At 41.2% G+C, this 21,203-nt stretch overlaps 1 protein-coding gene across 6 annotated transcripts in view; it reads right to left on the bottom strand.

The window, feature by feature from the left end:
• VWA3B (von Willebrand factor A domain containing 3B) overlaps positions 1-13,995 on the bottom strand; it is a 224,625-nt gene extending 210,630 nt beyond the window's left edge. For 4 of the 6 annotated variants that reach the window (XR_008522064.1, XR_008522066.1, XM_024242354.2 and 1 more), the window contains exons 1-2: positions 13,580-13,995; positions 7,697-7,924 (exon numbers count right to left, since the gene is read on the bottom strand). Coding sequence is in view for 3 of the 6 variants with exons in the window: in XM_024242354.2 (XP_024098122.2) it covers positions 7,697-7,892 (196 nt within the window). In the remaining 3 variants the exon portion in view is untranslated. The remainder of the gene's footprint in view (positions 1-7,696; positions 7,925-13,579) is intronic. The other 2 variants (XR_008522065.1, XM_054547229.1) reach the window with 1 other exon arrangement.
• Between the last annotated feature and the right edge of the window lie 7,208 nt (positions 13,996-21,203).

The raw sequence follows: 21,203 nt of genomic DNA, 5'->3' as shown, positions 1-21,203 counted from the left end.
CGGTACTTGTGGACTAAGCCTCTAGACCTACCCTGGTGCCAAACAGAACCCATAGCTGCTGTGATATGAATGCAAGCTGTAGCCCATATCACCACTGGCTGACTACAGTGACCATGGGCTAAAAATAACCAACAGTGACAGGCAGGCCTCAGTTGCCATGGGCTTCAGTCATGCCTCTGTGTGGCACTAGCCTCAGTGGCCATGGACTTTTGGTGTGCCCCAACACTGTATCAGCCACAGCAGCCAGAAGACTCCAGCCCAGTGCTGTACCAGCCTTGGTGGCCATGAGATTCTAACCCAGCATTGTGCCAATCATCATGGTGGTCCTGGGCTTAGGACACCCCCTAGTGCTGCAATGTCTGTAGTGGCCACATGCTTAGGGACCACACCAGATGACTTGCCCAGAATCCGTGGACAGGCTTACTAACGAAGGATATTCCCAGACAAAGCCAGACAGCAAAGACTGGAATAAGCACCTACTTCTTTAATGCAGACATTGATGTACAACCACAAGGATCAAGAACAATCCAGGAAACATGACATCACCAAATGGACACAGTAACATGCTAGTGACTGACCCTACAAATATGGAGATGTAAGAACGGCCTGACAACATTTTCTTTTTTTTTTTTTTTTTTTTTGAGACAGAGTCTCGCTCTGTCACCCAGGCTGAAGTGCAGCGGCGCAATCTCCGCTCACTGCAAGCTCCGCCTCCCAGTTTCACGCCATTCTCCTGCCTCAGCCTTCCGAGTAGCTGGGACTACAGGCGCCCGCCACCATGCCCAGCTAATTTTTTGTATTTTTAGTAGAGATAGGGTTTCACCATGTTAGCCAGGACGGTCTCGATCTCCTGACCTCGTGATCCGCCCGCCTCGGCCTCCCAAAGTGCTGGGATTACAAAGTAGCTGTTTTAAGGAAGCTCAATGAACTTCAAGAAAACACAGAGAAACAATTCAACAAAATGAGGAAAACCATAAGTTAGCAGAATAAAAAATGTAACAGAGAGATTGGCATGATAATAACAAAACAGTAACCAGGGAGCTAAAAAATAACTGAATACAAATAAAAATGCAATAGAGAGTATCAACAGCTGAAGTGAACAAGCAGAAGAAAGAATCTGGAATTTGAAGAGAGGTTATTTTGAAAATATACAGAGCAGAAAAAATAAAAAAGAAAGAAAGGGAATGAAGAAAGCTATGGGACTTATGGGATAGCATCAAAAGAGCAAATGTTCAAGAGGGAGTAGAGAATGATAAAGTGGTAGAAAGATTAAAGAAACAATAGCAGCAAACTTTCCAAACCTGGAGAAAGATATAAATATCTGGTTACAGAGAGGTCAAAGGTCTCTAATCCTCCAACTCAATCCAAATAAGACTACCCCAAAAGATGTTATAATCAAACTGTCAAATATCAAAGACAAACAGAGAAAGCTGAAAGCAGGAAGAGAAAAGAAGCTAATAACATATAAGGAAGTTCCAATATGTCCAGCTTCTCAGCAGAAATTTCACAGGCCAGAAGAGAATAGAGTCATATATTCAAAGAGCTCAAGGAGAAAAAAAAAAGCCCTGCCAATCAAGAATTCTGTACTCACCAAAGCTGTCCTTCCCAAATGAAGGAGAGATAAAGACTTTCACAGATAAACAAAAGCTGAGGGAGTTCATCACTACCAGACCTGCCTTATAAGAAATGCTAAAGGGAATTCTTCAAGCTGAAAGAAAAGGACACTAATAAGCAACACAAAAACATCTAAAAGTATAAAACTCACTAAGTACACAAATTCAGAATACTCTAATACTGCAATGGTTGTTTTTAAATTACTTATATCATTAGTATAAAGGTTAAAGGACAAAACTATTAATAATAATAACTAAAATAATTTGTTAAGGGATGTGCAATGGAAAAAGATACAAATCATGATATCAAAAATTCAAAATTGGGGGACAGAGTTAAAGTTTAGAAGGTTTTTGTGATCAAAGTTAACTTGTTATCAGCTTAAAATAACTTCTTATAACTATAAGATGGTTTTTGTAAGCCTTGTGGTAATCACAAAGCAAAAACCTATAATGGATACACTAAAAATAAAAAGCAAGTAATTAAAACATACTACTAGAGAAAAATCACTTAATCACAAAGAAAGAGTAAGAAACGAAAAAAGGATCCACTAAATAACTAGAAAACAATTAACAAAATGACAGCAGTAAGTTCTTACTTACCAATAATTACCTTGAACTTATGTTCAAGGATTAAATTTTCAATTAAAATACATAGAGTGGCTGTATAAAAAACAAGATCCACCTATATGCTGCCTACAAGAGATTCACTTCACCTGCAAGGACACACAGACTGAAAATGACAGGATAGAAGCAGATATTCCTTACAAATAGAAACCAAAGGAGAACAGGGGTAGCTATGTTTATATCAGATAAAATATATTTTTAGTCAAACGCTGTAAAAAGAGACAAAGAAAGTTATTATATAATCATAAAGGGGTCAATTCATCAAGAGGGTATAAAAATTGCAAACATATGCATCTAATCTAATTAATAATTAAGAAAATATTAATAGATCTGAAGGAAGAGATAGACTGCAATACAATAATAGTACAATAATAGTAGGGGGCTTCGGTATTCCCCTTTCACATGGACAGATCATCCAGAGAGAAAATCAACCAGAAAACGTTAGATTTAAACTGAACTCTAGACCAAATAGATATACACAGAACATTCTACCCAACAGATGCAGAATACACACTCTTCTCAACAGCACACATAATATTATCTAGGATAGCTCATATGTTAGGTCACAAAACAAGTCTTACCAAATTTGAGAAGACTCAAATCGTATCAAGTATCTTTTCAGACCACAATGGTATAAAACTGGAAATCAGCACCAGGAGGAACTTTGGAAAATTAATGAATACATTGAAATTAAACAACATGCACCTGAACAATCAATGGGTCTATAAATAAATTAAAAGGTAAATTAAAATATTTCATGGGCAAATGACATGAATAGACATTCCCAAAAGAAGATATACAAATGGCCAACAAACATATGAAAAAATGTTCAACATCACCAATCACTGGGGAAATGCAAATTAAAATCAGGATGATACACCACCTTACCCCAGCCAGAATGGCCATTAATAGAAAGTCAAAAAACAATAGATGTTGGCATGGATGTGGTTAAGAAAAGAAAAAAAGAATGCTTATATATGGGAATGCAAATTAGTACAACGTTTGTGGAAAACAGTATGGAGATTTCTTAAAGAACTAAATGTAGATCTACCATTTTATCCAGCAATCCTACTACTGAACTACTGAGTATCTACTGAAAGGAAAAGAAGTCATTATCTTAAAAGGACACCTGCACATGTATGTTTCTCGCAGCAAAATTCACAATTGCAAAGATATAGAGCCAATCTAAGTGCCCATCAACCAATGAGTGGATAATGTGGTAGAAGAAAATGTGGTATATATATACCATGGAATATTACTCAGGCATAAAAAAGAATGAAATAATGTATTTTGCAGCAACTTGGATGGAGCTGCAGGTCATTATTCTAAGTGAAGAAACTCAGGAATGGAAAACTAAATACCATGTGTTTTACTTAAGTGAGATCTAAGCTACGGGTATACAAAGGTATACAAAGAGAGTGGTATAATGGAATTTGGAGACTCAGAAGTGGGGAGGATGGGGTGAGGAATAAAAAACTAAATATTGGGTCCAATGTGCACTGCTTGGGTTACAGGTGCACTGAAATCTCAGACTTCACCACTATACAATTCATCCGTATAACCAAAAGCCACTTGAACCCCAAAATCTATTGAAGTAAAAAAAATTATTAATTAAATTAAATTAAAATACTTCTTGACACAAGTGAAAATGGAAATACAACATAACAAAACCTATGGGTACAGCAAAAGCAGTCTAAAAGGAAAGTTTATAGCAATAAACACCTACTTCAAAAAATATCTCTCTTAAATAAACAACCTAATGTTGCACCTCAAGGAAGTAGAAACACAAAAACAAACAACTTTAACAAGTAGAAGGAAGAAAATAATAGAGATCAGAGCAGAAATACAGAATACAAATACATAAAAATATCAATAAAACAAAGAGCTAGTCCCTTGAAAAGATAACAAAATAGACAAACCTAGAGCTAAACTAAGAAAAAAAGAGAAGACTCAAATAAAATCAGAGGTAAAAAAGAAAAAATTACAACTGATGCCACAGAAATACAAAGGATCATAAGAGACTACTGTGAACAAGTATACATGAACAAATTAGACAATCTAAAAGAAATGAATAAATTCCTGGATGCCTGCATTCCACCAAGATTGAATTATGAAGAAATCTAAAATCTGAACAAACCAATAATGAGTAAGGAGATGGAACCAGCAATAAAAAATCTCCTGGCTGGGCGTGGTGGCTCACGCCTGTAATCCCAGCACTGTGGGAGGCCGAGGAGGGTGGATCACCTGAGGTCGGGAGTTTGAGACCAGCCTGGCCAACATGGTGAAACCCCGTCTCTACTAAAAATACAAAAATTAGCTGGGCATGGTGACACACGCCTGTAATCCCAGCTACTCGGGAGGCTGAAGCAAGAGAATCACTTGAACCCAGGAGGCAGAAGTTGCAGTGAGCCAAAATTATGCCACTGCACTCCAGCCTGGGCAACAGAGCGAGACTCCATCTAAAAAAAAAAAAAAAAAAAAAATCTCCCAGCAAAGAAAAGCCCACGACTAAATGGCTTCACTGCTGAATTATACCAAACATTTAAAGAAGAACTAATACCAATTCTTCTCAAACTGTTCCCAAAAAATTGAAGAGCAGAGAATATTTCCAAATCCATTCTCTGAGGCTGTACTACTCTGACACCAAAACCATGCAAGGTCACAACAAAAGAGGAAAACTTAGGGGCCAATATCCCTGATGAACATAGATGCAAAAATGCTCAGCAGAATATTAGCAAACCAAATTCAATAACACATTAAAAAGATCATTCACCATTATCAAGTGGGATTCATCCTAGAAATGCAAGGATGGTTCAATATATGCAAACCAGTAAATGTGATACATCATATTAACAGAATGAAGGACAAAAAACTATATAATCATTTCAATAGATGCAGAATAAGCATCTGACAAAACTCAATATATCTTCATAATAAAGACTCTCAACAAATTATGTATAGAAGAAATGTGCGTCAACACAGTAAAGGCCATATATGACAAACCCACAGCTAACATACTGAATGGCAGGAAAGTTGAAAGATTTTCCTCTAACTTCTGGAAGAAGAAAACAACGCCCATTTTCACTACTTTTATTCACCACAGTAGTAGAAGTTCTAGCGAAGGCAATCAGGCAACAGAAAGAAATTAAAAGCATCTAAATTGGAAAGAAAGAAGTTAAATTGTCCCTATTTGCAGATGACACAACCTTATACAGAGAAAATCCTAAACACTCCACTAAAAACCTGTTAGAATTAATTAACAAATTCAGTAAAGTTGCAGACTACAAAATTAACAACAAAAATCAGCAGTGATATACATACTAACAGCAAACTATCCAAAAAAGACAAAAAGGAAACCATTCCATACAATAGCTACCAAAAACAAATAAATAAAGTACTTAGGAATAAATTTAACTAAGGAGGTGGAATATATCTACAAGGAAAACTATAAACATAGATGAAAGAAATTGAAAAAGACACAAATTTAAAGATATTCCATGTTCATGGATTGGAAAGATGAATACTGTTAAAAATGTCCACACTACCCAAAGTGCTCTACAGATTTAGTGTAACCCCTAACAAAATACCAAGGACATTCTTCATAGAAATAGAAAAAACAATCCTCAAATTTGTATAGAACCACAAAGAAAGCCAGAATACCCAAAGCAATCTTGAGCAAAAAGAACAAACCTGGAGGCATCACACTACCTGGCTTCAAAATATACTACAAAACTGTAGTAATCAAAACCACATGATACTGGCATAAAAACAGACACACAGATCAATGGAATAGAACAGAGAGCCAAAAAATAAATCCACATATGTACAGTCAGCTGATTTTTGACAAGGGTGCCAAGAACACACAATGGGGAAAGGACAATCGGTTCAATAAAAGGTATTGAGAAAACTGTATAGCCACAGGCAGAATAATAAAATTAGGCCCTTATCATCACCATATACAAAAATCAACTCAAAATGAATTACAGACTTAATTGTAGGACCTGAAAATATGAAACTACTGGAAGAAAAAGGGAAAAGATCCATGACATTGATCTGGGCGATGATTTTTTGGATATGACCTCAAAAGCACAGGCAACAAAAGCAAAAATAAACAAATGAGATTACATCAAAGTAAAAATTTTCTCTGCAGCAAAGGAAAAAAATCAACAGAGTAAAGAGACAACCTACAGAATGGGGGAAAATATTTGCAAACTATACATCTGAAAAGGGGTTAATATCCAAAATATTAAAGGAACTTAAATATTAAAACAAAACCTGGTTTTTAAATGGGCAAAAGTCCTGAATAGACATTTCTCAAAAGAAATCATACAAATGGCCAACAGGTATATGAAAAAAGTGCTCAATATTACTAATTATCAGGGAAATGCAAATCAAAACCACAGTGAGATACCATTTCACTCCTGTCAGAATGGCTAATATCAAAAAGATAAGTGTTGGCAAGGATATGGAGAAAATGATAGCCATACACACTGTTGATGGGAATGTAAATTAGTATAGCTATTATGGAAAGCAGTATGGAGGCTCCTCAAAACACTAAAAATAGAACTACCATATGATCCAGCAATCCCACTACTGGATATATATATCCAAAAGAAATAAAATCAGTAAGTCAAAGAGATATCTGCACTCTCTTGTTTAGTGCAGCACTATTCACAATAGCCAAGATACGAAATCAACCTAAGTGTCCATCAATAGATGACTGGATAAAGAAAACATAGTGTATATACACAATTAAATGCTATTCAGCCATAAAAAGGAAAGAAATCCTGTCATTTGCTATGTGAATGAACCTCGAGGGCATTATGTTAAATAAAATAACCAAGGCACAGAAAGACAAATACCACATAACCTCACTCATGTGGAATTTTAAAAAGCTTATCTCATAGAAGTAGCGAGTAGAATGATGCTTATCAGAGGCTGGGGTGGTTGCGGCGGTGGGAATCGGGAAGATGTTAGTCAAAGGATATACCACTACAATTAGGACATCTAGTCAAGAGATCTATTGTACATTATGGTGATCATAGTTAACGATGATGGATTGCATTCTTGAAAAACACAGAAAGAGTGGGTAAGTGTTCTTGCCACAAAAAATGACTATATGAAGCAATGCATTTGTTAATTAGCTAGATACAGCCATTCACAATGTATATATTCCTCAAAACATCGTGTTGTACATGATAAATACATACAATTTTATCTGTCAATTTAAAAAGTAAAAAAAGAAAGGATGAAATTAAGCATTATTTAATACATGGATTGACAATTGTACGTCCACTTAATACACATATATTGGGGGCACACGTGCAAGCATTTTCTACTGATAGGGATATAAGATCAAAGCAAGCTCAGAGACTTGTGGTTTTTGAGGGGCCTTCAGAGCTGATGCAGCCACCTGAAAGGCTAAATGGCAGCATGCTGGTTGTTTGTGAGTACTGTACCTTCACAATGTGGGAATCCGATCTGTGACAAAATCTGTTTCAAGGTCAGTTTGTTGCTCTTAAGCCCATGCAGTTGAAGCCATTTCTCAGATGAAATGAGACTCTGCTCAGCCAAGTCTGTTTTGGTGTTACTCCATCCCTCTTGCCTCTGCAGCTGCTGCTCAGAGATGGTAGAAGATGAGCCTGATTTCTCCATCTCTGAATCAAGATCTAAGTCACAGCAAACTCCTGTAAGGGCAATTGTAAACTCAGACTTCCTGAAAACTTGGAAATAATCTAACGCCAACAGGGGATTGGCTTAACATAAAGTACGCCCATGAAGTGGAATGCTATTTATCAATTAAAATTATAGATGTATATTTGGTGGAAAAGAGGATAGTCACATGAATTGCTAAGAGGTATCCATAAAGTTCAACATTCAAATATATATATATATACAAAACCATCTAGAAAGATATACCGTAACAGGTTTAGAGTAGTTTTCTCTGTGTGGGGGTAGTATGTGTGGTTTTTGCCTTTTCTATATTGTTGAAATTTTTGCATTATTGGAATATTTCTAAAATGGGGTTTACTTTGGTTTTTTGTTGTTGTTGTTGTTGTTGTTTTTTGTTCGTTTGTTTTTGAGAAGGAGTCTCACTCTGTTGCCCAGGCTGGAGTGCAATGGCACAATCTAGGCTCACTACAACCTCCGCCTCCCAGGTTCAAGCAATTCTCCTGCCTCAGCCTCCTGAGTAGCTGGGATTACAGGCGCGTGCCACCATGCTAATTTTTGTATTTTTGTATTTTTAGTGGAAATGGGGTTTCACCATGTTGGTCAGGCTGGTCTCGAACTGCTGACCTCGTGATCCGCCCACGTTGGCCTCCCAAAGTGTTGGGATTACAGGCGTGAGCCACTGCACCCAGCTGGAATTTACTTTTATAATCAGAAAACTGCAAACCTCTTCCATTTTGGAAAAAAATAAACACTAGCCCGAGAACCTTCACTACACATCTGTATTCCAATTACAATCACACCTGACATTTTGCGCCCAATGAGGATGAGAAGGATAAAACTCTGACAGGTTTTTACCTGTCGAACAGGTGTAGTGGCTAATTGGGAGCTGGTGGCGGTTGGTAACCAGACCACAGCTCAGCCCAGCTGGAATACATGTATCCACTTTCCGAATGTTTTATTGTCTGGGGCTTTGCTCTACAATTGGACTTAAGCATTCTGGCCCATGTAGCCATCTGTTCTGGGATCAACTGGACCCAGGGCCATATGCAACATATTAAACTTAGCTAGACCTGCCTAAATATAGCTAGTGTATGCAAGAGGAAAGGATGGGGCCAAACTATAATGCAATCTTAACCCGCTCACCACAAATGGGCAGGGCCTGGTGACCTGGAGGAAGTGTAGAAAGTTTTGCTTACTTCTGTATCCAGAATTCACAATGCATGTAAACTGATACCCTGAATTGTAAAACTTTTTAACAATGAAAATAGGTTCTTTCCCTATTAACTGTATTTCCTAAAAGTTTCACTGTCATGACATGGAAATTCAGTCAAACACAAAAATCAGTTGGACCAAGTCAGGGAGGTTTTATAAAAAGGAGTTAGAAGTATTGTCATTAGCAAGCACTTATTTAACATCATGTTGTGTGCAATTTACATTTAATCCTTATAATAACCTCATGAGGTAGGTACTACTCTTACTTTCATTTTATAGATGAGGAAACCAAGACAGAGAGGGGTTAATTAACTTGTCCACAATCTTACATCTGGTAAGGGGTGGAGTTAAGATTCTAAACCAGGCCATTCAGCTCCAGGATCTGTGTTCTGTGATCTTTAGTGTAATAGAAGCAATGGAACAACTTCCATCTGTTGGTCCTTTTATACGCACTAGCTCACAGCTTCTTCATAACCATATCAGTTACTCATTATTAACACGCCACTTACATTTGAGGAATTGGAAGCTTCGAGGATTTAAAGAACTTGCTCATAGGTTCTGCCACAGCCAGTAAGTGAGAAAAGCAGGAGTCAAAGCCATTTCTTAACCATTCTGCTATCTTTACAATTAATCTCCTCCAGCCAGGTCTTATGGGACAAGGCAATCTGCATTCCAGTAGGACTGCATTCTAGTAGGGCCCTGGGTCCTCGTCCGGAACGCTAATCTTTATTCTCAGAGCTCAGACTCAGTAAGCTTCTTGGCTTATCACTCTCAAACTTTTAAAGTTAACGAGGCTGGGTGCAGTGGCTCATGCCTGTAATCCCAGCACGTTGAGAAAATCTCTTGAGCCCAGGAGTTCGAGACTACCCTGAGCAACATAGTGGAGGACTCATCTCTACTAATTTTCCAATTAGCCAGGCATGGTGGTGCATGCCTGTGGTCCCAGCTACTCGAGAGGCTGCAGCAGGAGGATTGCTTGAGCCCAGGAGTTCGAGGTTGCAGTGAGCTCTAATTGCACCACTGCACTCCAGCCCGGGCAACAGAGCGAGAACTTGTCTTTAGTGAGACTCCGTCTCAAAAAAAAAAAAAAAGATAATAATTTCCATTTCAAGGCTTATGTGAATTTGTCCACATATGTTGAGTTGCAAGGGTATACGAATTATTATTATTGGTGAAGATCTGGCCTTCTTTCTACAAAGGCTCAATTTGATGAGAATGTTGCAATATTGCTTGGAGAGCATCACGTAGGAGTGGAAAAGTTTAGAATCAAAACTCAGTATAAGCCCATTCTGCCACTTTAAGGTGATTCCACCTCTCTAGGATAGTAATACCACCTGCACACCCTAACTCCCAGGGCTATTCAAGGAACAACTGTGCTGATGTATAAGTTATGCATGGATAAGCACTTTATATATTGGAAACAGCTATGTGCAAATAAATGATCTAAAAGTCATGGTTCTTTAGTCATTGTATTTTGTTTCATGAGACCCACTTTCATCCCAAGCACTTTTTATTCCCAAGTCTCCAATCATATTGAGCTAGAAAGTTTAGAATCACAGAACATGAAAACAAGGGCAGACTAATATGCCTCAACTTGTTTTTGAGGATCTGTCCACAAAGACTGGAGCTGAAAGCCTTTTAAATTTGATCAGTTGTTCCAAGAAACAAGAAAGGGAAGCTCAGAAGAAATTTTTTTCTTTACTATTTCATCATTTCCAGTTAATTTTTCTCTTCCCTGAAACACACCCACCTCCTACAATATTCTTGCTGAAGGGAGTACTAGGTTTAAAAGGGAGCACTTTTACATAAACTGCCCTAATAAGATTTTGTAAAGTGGATTGGGGAGCCTTAAAGAGGGGTTCAGAATAGTCACAGGTATTGTTTTTAAGCTAAAGGGACATGTTTTTGATCCCAAAAAAAGGCAATCAAAACTTCTCCAGCATAGCTAAGGTGCACGCCCCAGTCCCTTTCGCACTCATATGACTTTTTAAAAAATTAATTTTTAAAAAAAGTGTAATTGGCTCTACTGGATCTGAGAACCTGCACAGTTCAGTCTGATTCAGATCTTACCTCCAGGGTTTTGTAGCTTGAGAATATTTGTATTGTCTGAAATACAAATGGAATATTTGTATTGTCTGGAAAAAAAAAAAAAAAAACAAGGAAGGAAAGGGGGAGAGGGAGAAAAACCATCTCCCAACAGAAGGAATTGTTCCACTCAAGTGGGATAGGAACTGTTCTGTCAGAGCAAGGAAGCCTGCTTGCTGCGAGCCGGGACCTATCAAAGTAGCCCCCTTCGCCCCACCCCACCCCCACTAACCCGCCTGCTTTCCCACCTCCAGGATGGTCTCAGACGGCTCTCCTATGCGGACTCTCAGCCTGCAAGGCTCATTTCAAATGCTGCCTCTGCCATTAAGCCTCCCCGAAACCCCTTCACAACCTTCCGCAGCCCCTCCCTGGGAAAACCCTAACTTTTGCTGTGATACTTTATCACTAAGGTCTTAGGCACTTTAGGCTTGTCCTCACTAGACTTAAAGACAGTTCAATGACTACGGAGACAAACTACAAGAAGATTCTCAGCACAGGGCCTCACACACAGCAGGCACTTTGTGTGAGAGTTGAGATGAATAAAACTGATCACTCAGAGCTACTAAGAGAATCCTGATTTTGTTCAAAGAAGGCAAATATCCACAGTGTTAATAAGGCTAATATCAGGAAACAGCTCTTTTAAAAAAGGGATATATTGCCCGGGCACGGTGGCTCACTCCTGTAATGCCCCCTTAAAGTGCCAAAGTGCTCCCTTGGCACTTTGGGAGGCCAAGGCAGGCGGATCACCTGAGGTCAGGAGTTTGAGACCAGCCTGGCCAACATGGTGAAACCTCGTCTCTACTAAAAATACAGAAATTAGCTGGGCATGGTAACACACACGTGTAATCCCAGCTACTAGGGAGGCTGAGGCAGGAGAATTGCTTGAACCCAGGGGGCAGAGGTTGCAGTAAGCCAAGACTGCACGACTGCACTCCAGCCTGGGCGACAGAGCAAGACCCTGTCTCAAAAAAAAATAAACGGGGATATATTATTTTCTGATAAAACTATGCTATTTATTTATTTATTTATTTACTATTATTCAGAGTTTCCTCAGCTGAGGTTATTATAAATTGGGGAACCAAGGAACCCAGAAGTCAGAAACAACAACATACCGTAGTTGAGCATTGCCCTAAGTTTTAGAGGCCATCCCAAGAACCATACATAGAGTTTGGATAGGAAAGTATTTCCTTAGAAGAAGGAGGAAGTGTAAAAGGAAAAACAAGGAAGTGAAAGTCTGAGCTGAAGATGTGGGCAGGCAAAGCTTTGGGGAAAATAGAAAGGTTAAGCTGGCAACAGTACAAGGGCCCAGGCTACCGGAGGCGGATGCTCCTGGGCTGCCCTGGGCGACAGTCTTGTGAAGTCAGCATGCCCTCAGAGAAAAGGTCCTATGTGCTCAGAGGTTCAGGGACAGTGCAGGGTTGAGAGTCCATTAATCCAGTTTAGACATTCAATAAGCTTCTAGCTACTTTATTATCAACACCCCAAACTTCCTATACCCCTGTTAGTTTCTGAAAAAGAAGTGTGGGCTAGGTGGATATATATCTTGTGATTTAGGTGAATTTGTGAACGATGCTTTTTCCAGGAAGAAAGGAAACTGGGACGAAGCTTCATGATGGATCCTGACGCAACTCTTCCCCAGAAACCCTTAAACCTCCTCCCATTTTTTCTGCCCTTAAGGGACAAGGCTTGGCTGTGATCATTGGCTCAAATAATGTGGACAGAGACAAGGATATTGAAACGGACTGTCCCACGGTTGAGAAAATAGTCAAGAAGACAAAATCTGAGAATAATTGGAGTGCTTTAGGAGGAAGGTCTGAGAAGAAACAGAGCTTCCAAGAAAATGAAAGGAAAAGCTCTACCAAATGGAAACTAAATCTACTTATTAAGTCTTATTTCCATATAAGGAGGGTGAAAGAAAGTGATATGATTGTGAAACCATGTAAGTGTTGCTTTGGCTTTTAGACTGTACATATTTATCATGATGTACAGGAAATGTGTTTCTTCTGGTTCCTATGTTCCCTCCAAAGCCCAGATGGAATTCATCACCTTGAACTGCTGGCCTATGGCATAGACAGAAACTAGGAAAGCCGCTTTTCCACCAGAGCGGCTGGGCGTGGGCTCGGGTGAGGTGTGATGGAAAGAGCTCTAGAGTAGGAGGGGTCGGTACCTTGACCCTCGGCTTGCCCTGGGTAGCGGACGATTACGTGGGCCAGGGCAAGTCACCGAGCTTTCCTGGTACCGTTTCCGCATCTGTAAAGTGGGCGTGTAGTCCAGCTCGGAAATGGCATTTTTCCAAGACCTCCCTAGGCCGCTTGTTGGAAGGCTCGGCACCTCGGCGGCTCTGGCGCGGCAGGGATCGCTCCCACACTTACTAGGCAATATGTCGGGTGGAAGACGTGGCGGCTCCCGCTCAGCAGCCACCCTCCCATCCTCCTGGGCCCGCCTGACCCGAGAGGGCGGGCGAGGTAAGCATCCCGCTGGTGGATAAGGCAGCGATTCCGGCGGGCGAATGCTGCGCGCCGGCGGCGAAGGATTCCAGCTGTTCTAGGTCTCTGTGACCCACGCCTCTGGTTCTGAGCGCGGTCTGTAGACGACGGCGTCTCCGCGGTTGCCTGGACACGGCCAATCACAGCGCGGCTCCTGGAGCCGGCCCCGCCCACAGAGCGGGCCCTCACAGGGGCGATGGCTGCGGACCGTGGCCAAGGGGGCGGGGCGCCGAGGCCGTCACCGAGCCAGGTGCGGAAAGCCGGGGTCCGGAACCACCTGGGCCGGGACGACCTCCACCCCAGACCCCCAAGCAGAGGCCGCGCTAGAGGGACAGGGCGAGTGGCGTTGCCCCTTGCGCCTACTGTCAATGGGAAAATTAACAACAGAGGAGAATATGAATGAATGAATGAATGAACAAACAAATACACTGATGAGCTGAGGTAGAAATATAGGGTGCGAGCAGATGGGGGAGAAAGGCGCCAGAGGCCCAAGCAGAGGCCACGCTAGAGGGACAGGGCGAGTGGCGTTGCCCCTTGCGCCTACTGTCAATGGGAAAATTAACAACAGCGGAGAATATGAATGAATGAATGAATGAACAAACAAATACACTGATGAGCTGGGGTAGAAATATAGGGTGCAAGCAGATGGGGGAGGAAGGCGCCAGAGGCCGAGGAGAGGCGAGGAGACTGCGGGAAACGCTACAAACGAACTTCTTTTCATACTTTTCAGCAGAGCACTGACTCCTGTGTAGTTTTAATTTTCACCTCAGCACTGTCAGGCGATGCTCTCTTCCTTGCACAGTTCAGAGAAAGAAGCTTTAAAAGAGGCGGGGCAGTTCGTTGTAGCTCAGCCACTGGACGTGGGCGGAGCTGAGACAGACAGAAGGGACAGGGAGCCGCAATTTTGCAATTGTGGAGGCAGGGGCTGCAGTTGCCAAGGATATTCTTACCTGTTTGACATGAATATTTCTATAGGCATTATTTTCTCCATTCAGCTTTGTTTTTAACCTTTGTTTCAGTGTTACCTTATCAATTAAGCAAAAGGCTCTAAATATATTCCTATTTTTCCAGTCACTAGGAAATAAAATTGTGCTTACGAAAAGTATCTTTAAAATCTTAATAAAAGACCCCACAGTAAGTATTGTTTTTAGGGTATTGGGATAGTAAACGATTTTAGATTTTAAAATTGAAGAACTGACCAGATCATTTGCAGGTTTTTCTAAGAACTAATAAAACATAGTTAATGTTGCAACTGAGTAATTCTGTCCCCAAAATAAGTCTGCTTCATCCACAGGAATTTATTTCTCCTGCATTCTTTTAATGCCTCTATCATTTAAAAAGTACTGAAAGATTTCATTCCATATCACAAATCATTCCTGGCAGTTATTAGTTTATATATGTTTGGCCCTGCAAATGAAACCTGCCATCCACACGACCAAAAAACAAGCAAAAGCTTGATAGTACTGAAGACTGTTCAGAAGGGAGTAAAACACCAGCCTCGCCCATGTTTGCCAATGACCCATTAATCCTTGCTGTCCACACCCTGCCACACTAATATTCTTGGGTTACAGGGGTGAGACAGAGCACACAGTAACACACAGCCAAATGCCCTGCCTCACATGGTCATGCCAGGCACTCCTGTTCCCACCTTCACCCCATGCCTGCTCCTTTCCCTAGGACACTTGCCACATACGTGCAAGTCACCAAGATGATCTGTCCCTGTCTTTCATGTTTATGTGTCTATAAGCATATGTTCTGTTGAAAATGTGAAACATTACTTACTTAAATTGTAGAATGATAAGTGAGTAGAAGTTTAAGGTCATTTTGAAGCATTAAATAGTTGATATGGACTTGAGTTTAGCTAGTTACAGAATGGTTTGCCTCATTTTTATTGAGTTATTTGAAATAAGAAAACCTTTAGCACAGTGGTGATACACTATTATACTGAACTTTTGACAAATTTGTTTTGAATTTACATTTTTACAGATAATTTGCATCTTTCCTTAAACCTCAGTAATCGACATTGATCAAATCACTGCCATCCTTGATGTCAAACTTCTGGACTTTACCATTAAGGGCTCAAATTATACTTTCAGACTTTTTGCTCATTGCCTCCAACACAAACCCCCATCCCAGAGAGACCCACCTGGTCCCTGCCTCTGAGCACAGATGACTTTACTCAGGCCACCCAGATCGCCACAGTTTGGGAATCACCGCCCCTTCAGGATCAGCTCTAGCTCTTCTCTCTCTCCCCAAAGCCTTCCCATGGATGCTGCGGCCCTAATAACTTCTCTCTACCTGTACAGTCTCAAAGCATCGCTTGCCAATACCACACTCTTGGCAACCATGTACAAGCCTTTGACAAGCCTTTCGTTGTTATTTGACCTTTGTACTGTTTACTTTTCAGGTTCAATGGGTTTTCCTTTTCTTTATACAAGTCTATCACTGCCACTGCTTGGGCTTATGGCCATGATCAGAATGTTTGGTGGGGGAGGGAGGGTGATAAAGGAATGAAGGGAGGAAAAGCAATTTTCCTAAGCCCACTGCAAAAACTGGAACCAGAGGAAATGGAGAATGTTAACTCCTTGTATATATGTGTGAGAAAGAACCTGAGCTGGAATTAAAACAGAGGCACTCCCTCTGAAGAGGAAGGAGAAACTGAGAGAGTGAGGCAGTTCCTGCTGAACCTTTGTTAGCTCTTGTGGTGAAGGGAGTTTTGGCCATCAGGGGCAGCCTTGGGAGAGGTGGGTGGGGACAGGGGCCATCAGGGGAGGTAGAGATCAAACAGAGGTTTCTCTATGCTGTGATGTTCTTGAGTTCAGCATTTGGGACAGCATTTGAGTTCATTATTTGGGACAATGAATGTAGACTCATGGCTCTCAATCTAACATCTTTGATGGGGATCAGAACTTTTTTACTACCCTTGGCAAAGACTACGTTCACTTTTACCAGACTGAATTAACACTTAATCATAGCTAGAATGTATTGAATGTCAGACCATGTTCTAACCTCTTTAAATATGTTACATCATTTAATACTTAGAAAAGCTCTTTGAGGGAGACATCATAATTATCTCCATTTTCTAGATAAGTAAACTGAGACAGAATATTAAGCTATTTCTCCAAGGCCACTCAGTGGTGGTTCCGGAATTTGAACCCAGGCAGCCTGACTCCACACCCTGCCCTGTTAATTACATGCTGTGTTGATCAACTGTTGGTTTCAATTTTCTCCAAAAGGAAATTTCTGTCATCTCAGTCATACAGTGTTCATTTAGTGCTTGATACTAACGGCACAGAGAAACCTCCCTGGATTTAAATGGGGTTTTAACAGGACATATTTCCATTTTAAACGGCATAAAGCAGGTCTGTTTTTAAATTACCCTCCCCAGCCAGGCACAGTGGCTCACGCCTGTAACCCCAACATTTTGGGAGGCCAAGGTGGGCAGATCACCTGAGGTCAGGAGTTCAAGAACAGCCTGGCCAACATGGTGAAATCCTGTCTCTACAAAAATACAAAAATTAGCTGGGCATGATGGCGGGTGCCTGTAATCTCAGCCACTTGGAAGGCTGAGGTGGGAGAATCACTTGAACCTGGGAGGCAGAGGTTGCAGTGAGCCGAGATTGTGCCATTGCACTCCAGCCTGGGCGACAGAGTGACACTCCGTCTCAAAAAAAAAAAAAAAAAAAAATTACCCTTCCCCCCCATACTTCTTGTTAACCAATTCCTTTGTAATGTGGCATTATTTTAAAATGAGCTGGATGCCTTTTAGGGTACTAACATATCCCAACAGCAAATTAAGAAGAACTGAACAACAATATTTTATATGAACAAAAACTCTCAAATATTTGGAAATTTCAAATCACTCTTCAAATAGTTACTGATACTAAAACCTAGCAAAGACAATACTCTTAGAATGAGATTTTGATCTTACGAGAATGATATTCAGGAATGGACTCAGTCTTGCCTTGGCGTGGTCATCATCTTTCTGCAGTTCCTGAAGATGAGCAGCACGATAGACAATAGCAGAAGGAGATAAGGAATTTCCTTACTTTAAGTGCCTCTAACTCTAGTACGGGGTGACCTGGCTATGTGGGCACAGGACTTGGGCACTAGGCTGGAGCCTTTCTCCATTCTAAACTCAGATCTTTCCACCAGCTCCTTGCCAAGACTGGGAGGGTGAATGAGCAACACTGCTTATGAGGGAGGAAGAGAGATGAGAGGTTCTGTCCATAATAAGAGATCAGCTCCGGTTTGTTTGTCCTCCTTTCTCCCTGGAGAAAGAGCAAAGTACCAAAGGGAGAGCCACACAAGGGTTTGTAGCTCATAAACTTGGCACCATCAACATCCTGGAATCTCATCCAATTATGTCAGTGTTCCCCCTTCTTGAGGAGTGAAGAAGAGAGAGGAAAGCGAGAAAGAGTTTAACATTAAAAGAATTAGGGCCGGGCGCAGTGGCTCGCGCCTGTAATCCCAGCACTTTGGGAGGCCGAGGTAGGTGGATCATGAGGTCAGGAGTTCGAGACTAGCCTGACCAACATGGTGAAACCCCGTCTCCACTAAAAATACAAAAAATTAGTGGGGCTTTGTGCAGGCACCTGTAATCCCAGCTACTTGGGAGGCTGAGGCAGGAGAATCACTTGAACCCGAGAGATGGAGGTTGCAGTGAGCCAAGATCATGCCACTGCACTCCATCCTGCGCAACAGAGCAACCTCTGCCTCAAAAAAAAAAAAAAAAAAACTTAGCACATTCTCACTGATCAATATAACTGTAAAAATCCTAGGTAAAAATTCCAACAAATTGAATTAAATGAAATATGTTTAAAAGAATGATTTTTTTTTTAATTTGTAAAAATAGATATCTTTCTGCCAAACAATTTCATTTCTAGGTTTCCTAGAAAACACACAGAAGTGTTTTTATCATTGCAAAATAATGGAAAGCATCTAAATGTCCAACAAGAAGGGAGTCGTTGAAATTATGCTATATTCTTATTGTGATATGATAGTTTAAAATAAAAAGATAAACTTATGTATAATAATATAGAAATGTCTCCAAGATTAAGTATTTCCTTAAAATAAAGTTGCAGAGTGTATGTGCAGGACATTGCATTTTACATCAACACATACACGCAATTATATTGATATATTCATATGTTTACTTCTACCCACAGCCCATTAGCCAAAACAAGTCACATGACCCCCACCTAATTACCAGGAAATGGGGAAGTTTGGAGAACATGGGATAGTCCCTGAGCAGTGGGCATTTTTCTCTGCCGTATTAATCCAAGGCTTAGGTTCTCGGAGCATAACAGCCAGAAGGAGTTGCAGACGCAGCTGCTTTCCATTGTGCTGCACACAACCCCTGAGGAAGTGAAGTAGGGGCCTCTGCTTCAACGTGGTGAAGTAGAGGAAGTGAAGCGAAGGAGCCCTCTGCTTCAAGGGTATGTGGGAGGCACAGAGTGGGAAACGCACACACACGCGCGCGCGCACGCGCACACGCACGGTCCAGCTGCACCTAAAGTTATATAAAAAGGCCGGGCGCAGTGGCTCACGCCTGTAATCCCAACACTACGGGAGGCCAAGGCAGGTGGATCACCTAAGGTCAGAAGTTACAAACCACCCTGGCCAACATGGTGAAACCCTCCCTCTACTATAAATACAAAAATCATCTGGGCATGGCGGCAGGCGCTAGTAGTCCCAGCTGCTAGGGAGGCTGAGGCAGGAGAATCGCTTGAACCTGGGAGGCGGAGTCTGCAGTGAGCCGAGATCGTGCCACTGCACTCCAGCCTGGGCCACAGAGCGAGACCCTGTCTCAAAAAATAAAATTAAGTTAAAAGGTTATATACTAAGATTTTCTTACTCAAATAGAAATGATGTAACAGAGAAGAGATTTACAATATTTTATACCAAAAGGTTTTGTAAAATATGAATGTAATAATGATCATCTAAAGATTATCTCTCTATGTTCTAAAAGCATCTATTCAAGACACTATTATGTTGTCATAAGTCCTGATTCAAATTCCCTACAAACTTTTTGGAGTTTAGGGCTATGGAACTGAGCACCTTTTGATGGGTTGGTAGCTTTTTTTTTTTTTTTAGTAGAATGTCTCTTCTTGTCGTGACAGCCAAGAGGCTCAGAACTATGCTTGAAGCTCATTGATATGGTTTTGCTCTGTGACCCCATCCAAATCTCATCTTGAATTGTACTCCCATAATTCCCACATATTGTGGGAGGGGTCCGGTGGGAGTAATTTGAATCATGGGGGTGGATCCCCCATACTGTTCTCCTGGTAGTGAATAAGTTTCACAAGATCTGATGGTTTTATCAGGGGTTCTGGCTTTTGTATCTTCTCTCGTTTTTCTCTTGCCACTGCCATGTAAGATGTGCCTTTGGCCTCCTGCCGTGATTCTGAGGCCTCCCCAGGCATGTGGAACTGTGTGAAAATGGACTAATACACTTACCTAGAGTAGCTTTCTGATATAATTAGCCTCCCTCCCCTCTTTCAACTCTCAACTAGTATTAGATCTACTAACATTAAGATCTAGTCTGATCCTAATGGCTTTGGTAGATTCATATAGAATGGGCCTTTAAGTTTAACCCAGTGCCTTTCACAATGTGATTAGGGCATTGCTATGGTTTGGATGTGTTTGGTCCCCAACAAAACTCACATAAAAGCTAATTGCCACTGCAGCACTATTGGGAGGTGGGGCCTAATGGGAGGTATTTGGAACATCAGAGTGGATCTGTTATGAATAGAATAAGGCCATCTCAAGGGAGTGAGTGAGTGCTCACTCTGGAGAGAAGGGATTAGTTCCTGTGAGAATGGGTTGTTATAAAGTGAGGTTCCTCCTCCTGTTTAGTGCCTCTTCACACACGCTTGCTTTTCCACTTCTTCACCATGTCTTGACACAGCACACAGCCCTCATCAGAAGCTAACCAGATGCTAGGGCCATGCTCTTGAACTTCCCAGCCACCAGCATTGTAAGCTAAACTCCTTTTCTTTTTAAATTACCCAATCTCAGATATTCTGTTACAGCAACACAAAATGGACTCAGACAGCCATAAATAAAATCTCAAACAGAAAAGCAGAGGCATCTTTGTACAGTGTGTTCCAAAGCCTAGACTGTTAGTGAGAGGGGCTGAGCAAGAACTGCATGATAAGGGGGTACACAGCAGCCATTCCACCCCCAGGAATGGGCTATACGTGTTTCAGAGCTCAATTGTTTGGGGGAGAAAGGATTCTGTCCTTCTCTTACGACTCCTTGAGGTTATTGAAGACTTTCATAGTGCCCAAGATCTCTTTGGGGCAAACAGAGCCCCCTTAGGCCTCACTCATGGAGAGCTCTTCACAGGAAGGAGCCCCTGATCTCACCTCCTCACTCAAGCTGGCAGGAATTTGCCTCCACCCTCAAAGCCTGGTCATTTCACTCAGCTTTACACTTGTCCTTGTTCCCAGTTGATGAATGAGCCAGATTCTTAAGTCATTAAGCAATCATGGAAAGAGAAATTATT

The sequence above is a fragment of the Pongo abelii genome, chromosome 12 (assembly GCF_028885655.2).
Source record: "Pongo abelii isolate AG06213 chromosome 12, NHGRI_mPonAbe1-v2.0_pri, whole genome shotgun sequence".
NCBI classification, from domain to species: Eukaryota; Metazoa; Chordata; class Mammalia; order Primates; family Hominidae; genus Pongo; species Pongo abelii.
This window is presented reverse-complemented; position numbering and strand designations above follow the sequence as displayed.